Source organism: Pundamilia nyererei, unplaced genomic scaffold, assembly GCF_000239375.1.
Source record: "Pundamilia nyererei isolate P.nyererei 1_Seehausen unplaced genomic scaffold, PunNye1.0 scaffold00057, whole genome shotgun sequence".
NCBI classification, from domain to species: Eukaryota; Metazoa; Chordata; class Actinopteri; order Cichliformes; family Cichlidae; genus Pundamilia; species Pundamilia nyererei.
In genome coordinates this window covers 1860131-1866148 of record NW_005187458.1, presented here as the reverse complement: position 1 = coordinate 1866148, position 6018 = coordinate 1860131, and the positions used below count along the sequence as shown (strand labels likewise).

General features: G+C 37.8%; 1 protein-coding gene across 1 annotated transcript in view; it reads left to right on the top strand.

The window, feature by feature from the left end:
• Nucleotides 1–6018, top strand: part of arhgap39 (Rho GTPase activating protein 39) — a 54013-nt gene that overhangs the window by 31093 nt on the left and 16902 nt on the right. Inside the window, exon 4 of the mRNA XM_005734231.1 lies at nucleotides 4943–5107. Coding sequence (XP_005734288.1) covers nucleotides 4943–5107 — 165 coding nt within the window. The remainder of the gene's footprint in view (nucleotides 1–4942; nucleotides 5108–6018) is intronic.

Sequence of the window (6018 nt, the reverse complement as noted above, 5' to 3'; positions counted from 1 at the left end):
TCTTTTGGGATCTTACAAAGCTTCAAACGACGCGTCGACTATTAAATTAGTCGTCGACGATTTTGATAGTTGACGTAATCGTGACTAGTCGACTAATCGTGGCAGCCCTAGTTGGAAATAGTTGGTATCACAATGGTGGTTATGAAGTTTTTCCACTAAGCCAAGCTTTCTGCTTCAAGCTTTCAGTGTACTTGGATACAAATTGGTGTTTCGTAGATCTCTGTGGAAGAAGCCAAGCTGTTCCTTAGTAAAACACAAAACGATCCCCACTTCAGTCAAAGATGTTACCAGATGATTAAAAAAATTATGATGATGCACTGCACACTGCATGCTTAAAATAAAAGAATCGGTGAAAATGTGGCGCTTCCAGATGATTTTTAAACTAAAAGTAAACACAAACCACCCCCGACCAGGTTAAGGGCTCAGCACAAGTTACAAGTAAAAAGATCCACACGGAAAACTGGCTTTCAGCTAGGGTGTGCTGGCTTTGTAGTACACCCTAGTTCAGTCGTGATGAATCATGGTCGCTGACAGGAAAACAGGAAAACATATAGAGACACATGCTAGTCACATTTCTTTATTAATCATGTTACTTTTATTTGGTGGACATCAGCAGTGTTATCACCAAACTGAGGTATTAGCAAAAAACTGGACTGATACTACAGGCAGCTGATGATGAGCTTGAGCTTAAGAAGAGAAGCCTGTTAAAGTATAATGCCCATAATAAAAGCACAGTAAGGATAACACTAGATCGTGACCAGGCAGGCCCAATGACTTTTCTGTTTCTCATATAAAAAAAGAGGTTTTAGTGCCTCATTTTCAGTCCCCTGCTGCAGGTCTTAACATTCTTCTAGAAAGGATGTGCTCTAAGCCTTTGTCAGAGCAGTGATTGAATGAACATATGCAGAGGCTCAGACATGATTGCAGACGCGTTGAGAGAAGATGGAAGAAGGATGAGCTGTATGTTTCCTTACATACTTAGGGACTGTCTCTCTGTTTACCAAGAGGCTGTACAGACTGCAAAGACTGTTTATCTCAAACCTAATGTCCACAAATAGACACAAGCCTCAGGTACCATCTTGTAAACCTTTCAACCTTCACTCTTGCTGCTATCCTTTTGCCACAAATAACTCCTGACACTTGTCTCCAGCAACTCTACCCTGGCCCCCTCTCTTTTCCACCTCTTGTGTCCTGTCAATTGCTTTGGAAATATTACTGATTAACTGAGGAAAAATAAAGTTATTTTGCTTGTTTAAAAATGAGGCAAAAACAAGTTGTGACAAAAATAAAAATCTAGATAGTGATTCCTGGACTCCAGTTCAGAAAGGTCTACAGAGGGTTTCTCCACACGAAAACTCTGCACGAGATTTCTGGATGAATTGTAGAGGTGAGTCGAGGTCATTAAATCAAAAGCACATGAACATTTGGGTAATTGCCATTAGCTTAGTGACCAGGTGTAGAACGAAGGTCTTCCTCAATCTTTACGAGTAAGCAGCAAATCATATGATTAGAATTTTATAGATTGTATTCATATTGGCCAGATGTGTATAATTATCAACCAGGGAGTCATCAGGCAGCCCTTCTTATACAAAAGATGCATGACACCTTGATAAAAGGTGAGTCTAGAAGCCTTTTTGCAGACTTTGTTATGCGTGGAAGTGAGCAGGTTAATTACACAGTGCAATTGTGGCAAGAGGTAGAGGCGTTACTGAGCTCAGGTGGAATAAAAGTAAACTTCTTTCTAGTGTCCAAAACAGCACTGTCTGTTCCTACGATCAGCATCACAACCTTTACTTTGTAAAACAAATGGCTGCTGATAGGAGCAGCTTTTTCCCCTCATGTTGGAGTTTGTTAAAGATGTGATTTGACCTTTACGTTTTCCAGGTGAAAAATCTACAGAAAGTCAGGAGCTGTTTCTCAATACCCAAGAACACAAGTTAGTACTTGTTCTTGCTTGTGTGGACTTCCTGAGAACAGAGAATCCAGCACAATCATTCTACAAATGGAGGCAGTGCAGTTGATAACATCACATCTCAGCTCAAGTGTGTTTTTACTGTCATTCCCTTCCAATTTCATTGATTAATATTTACAACAGAAATTACTCAATATCCTTAGAATTAAACTAGATTATTTGTGTTTTTAAGCACTTTGACAAAATGTTTGGCTATAACAGGATCATTGATGTAAAATTGATTAAAAAAGACGCAGTAAAAACTGGACTGATTTATTCATTACATGCATACACGCGCCATATAAACTACATTATCTAGAGATGCTGATTACTATTATATAAATCCTTTTTTTAGATGTACAGAACATCTGCTCGCCTTTCGTGTTCATGGCCGTTGTCTTCTAACATTCAGAGATTTACTGATCTGCTTCATAGTGTCTACGCTGACAAATGAGTATTAGGGCCATATTAAGAAAAAAAATGTATTGATCATTTTGAGAGTAAAGTTAAAATACTATTTTATGAAAAAAGTTTAAATGTGGAGGTTACCATTGTTTCAAGGCAGTCTTTCTTGGAACAACCATATACCCCCTTTAAAATGCCTTGTGTAGATAAGTTAGTAAAATCGTACTTTTCGTTGCAAGAAAGGAAATTATTTCCTTTTTTAGCAAACACAGTGTGGTGATAAGTATAAGGATGTTGAAAGGATGGTGCAGAAAGCTGCGTCAGGTCAGAAGCAAAAAGCACAAAAATGTAAGAGTTGGCCTGATTTGTATAAAATGAAGTTGCTGGCAGTGGACAGATGCAGGGATACCGATGGTTACACTTTTTAAATGAAAAGGATGTATGTTTTATCACAAGACAGTAAGATGGCTGATCAATTTCTTCCACTAACTCATCTACATAAGGCATTTTCTAGAGCAGCCTACACATAACGTCCATATTTTGACTTTTTTCTTGAAACCGAATGTTAACTTCGAATTATTCCTTCTACGCTTGACAATATCCTTAGTCGAAGTCAGCAGCAAGTCACCCGCACTATACACAGTGTAGGTAGAGCATTGTTTTCCCGTCCTGAGTCGCCTGACAGTATGCCAGAATTTCTTTGAGGCAGTCCAAAAGTCTTTTTCCGTGGGCTCTCCAAAAGAATAAAATTGCAGAAACAAGCAGCAGAAATAAGCTTTCTCCAAAGGGTGTCTGACCTCTCCCTTAAGAAATAGGGTGAGGAGTTTGGTCATCCGGGAGGGGCTCAGAGTAGAGCCATCACATTGAAAGGAGCTGAATGAGGTGGGTCGGGGATCTGACAAGGATGCCTCCGGGCACAGTCATTACATCACTGAAACACAAACTTCATCTCTCTTAATAAAAACATTAGACATGCACAGTTCAGTCTGCATATTGAACAGAAACAAACATGTCAGATGTTAGAACTGTCTTGTTAATACCATAATATTTCAAACCTTACAGTTTCAGCCGTCATCTGTCATTGCCGCTTTTGATTTTGGATGAAATGCATTCTGAAAAACTTGGCTGCACCAAGCACACAAAGGTCACCCCCAGTGCATGCTCAGCAGAATGGGCAAAGTGAGAACATCTGGATGTTTTAAGCCTGCATGACTTGAATTGAATTGGAGTTGGGCTGCAACTGATGACATTTCACAAGTCCACAAGAATGCAGGTATACACAAGTATGCATATTGAGAAACAACCAAGATCTTGACGGACTGCACAGGAGCGCGCCTCAGGTAGGTGAAAATCCCTCTCGCCCCTCTGTCCGACTTAAGTGGATAAGGACAGACACACGTACATTTTAAAGAAATTTAATGGCAGCTGGAGCTGCGTGATCATTTCCTGTAAAAAGTGCAATTAACTTTACTGTAAACACTTTTTACATCCTCGTAATTCGATTTACAATAAAATTGCTGTAACTGGATTTTACTGCAGTTTGCTATAATTTTATTTACAGTAAAGCTACAGTAAATTTTATTAACAGTAAATTTACTGTAAATTTAATTGGTAATTATAGCAACCACTGTGAATTTAAATGAGCTTTGCTGTAAATTCAACAGCAAATTCCTGGCAGCAGGACGTTATTTTAGAATTTACAATAACCAATTTGCTATATTGTCTATATTTTACAGTTACTGTATTTTTTTAAACTATCTGTATTTAGATTATTTGTAGTGTATCTTTATTTAAAGTAAGGTGCTTTACTGTATCTTTATTGATAAAATTCTTAGTGTTCTCCAATTTAATTTTATACTATTGCAGGACTAAGATAGTAAAGCACTATAAACTACATCTGACTCCTGTTCCTTCAAAAGCCAGTTAGTCATGAATATTTCTCCTTAAAACATGCTTTTTAATTGTTGAAAGCACAGTTTGCAAATGTGTAAGAAAAAACTGACGTGTTTATAGTAGAAACTGAAAACATTCTGTCGTTTAATTGTTTATTGCTTAATTACTTTGGAATTTAGAATTGGCTTCAAACACACATTCAGGCCATTCAGAGGCACTTTGTATATAACTTATAATATGTATATTCAATACTGAACTTTGATACAGTACTGTATATTTTATTTAATTCTTTGCATTTTTTTGAAGAAAAGTTTATTTCAATGTTTTTACATTTCAGAGAACATAATATTAGATTCCGCGATTAGTTTTAGTTGGATAACCTTATCAATTTCCTGCTTTAATTCTAATGCCACACCCATATAATTTTTTTTAATTGATATACAAACAAACATAATCATAGTGGTTCTTACACCTATGATGCCTTTGAATATCTTTCTTTTGTTCAAAGCTGTTATTTCTAAAGAATGACTGGACTTTGCTCTGAATTAACCTTGCCAATATTGACAAATTAAAATGTCAGTCTTGAATTTGCTACCTGAGTGTTAATAAGTGCTAAAGAAACTTTATACATGTTTTGCGGCACAAGATTAATTGTCTGTTTCCTCACTCCCTCTCTGTTTGTCGAAATTTAAGTCAGAGGACCTCGGAGCTTGTGCCCAATTTGAAGCCAGTCGAAATGCAAGGAATATGATGCCTAGCGCCAGCTGTGGCATTTTCCCAGAGTTCACCCTGAGGAAGCCGTCCTCGGAGACCGACATTGAGAACTGGGCATCCAAGCACTTCAATAAACACACACAGGTATTCACAAAAATATAAAACACAAGCCTGTTTCCTTTTAGTGATTCTGAACCTGATATCTCTACTGTATAAAAACGCTTTATGTATCCTATACTTTATTCTAATGGTCTGTTTTCAAGATCTCTAAAGGAAAAGGTCATTTAATTTTTACAGTTATCTGACTATTTAACATTATCCAGTTCATGCTTTTAATTAATTAATTTCTATGCATGTGAAACAAATAAATTAACAGTCAATTAACATTATAGTAAGACTGTAATAACAGCATTGTATTAATAACACTGTTGATTTAAATGATTCTGTTGATGGTGTCACATACTGACAGTAAAAAGGTTTTATTATAATAAATAGACAGTAATTATCTACCCAAAGCACACCTTTGGATCTTCAGGTTGGGGGTGTCTGTATTCAGAAAGGGTCCCTAGGCTACACCCTCTATGCTAATAAATCATACTTCACATACAAACGAAGACATACCGACTCGGACTTGCCTGGATTCAAAAGGTTAGGTCAGGTGTTGACGAACCAGGACACACTAATGAGAAGTGTGCTGCTGGAACATGAAGGCACAAGTGGGCAAGAGATAAACACAAGGCATTGTTGGAATGCTACTACACAAGTAACCCCAGCAGAAGGGGTTACTTGAAGAGGATGTGCAACCTATGGATTTTTTGATACCCGAGCAAGGCACAGAAAGGAATTGGGAGGAATACCAAAGGAGTGAAGGAGTACTGGTAAACAGAGCAGTGGCCTGAGACTGCAAGGCTAGGCTGACCCTCAGAGCCTTCATCAGGAACTTGTGACATACAACACTAGAAGCCATCTTCAAGCCCATAGCACGAGTTGCCATCAAATGCTGGATCTACCAAGGAGATGCACTGTCCCCACTCCTATTCTGTATAAGCCTGAGC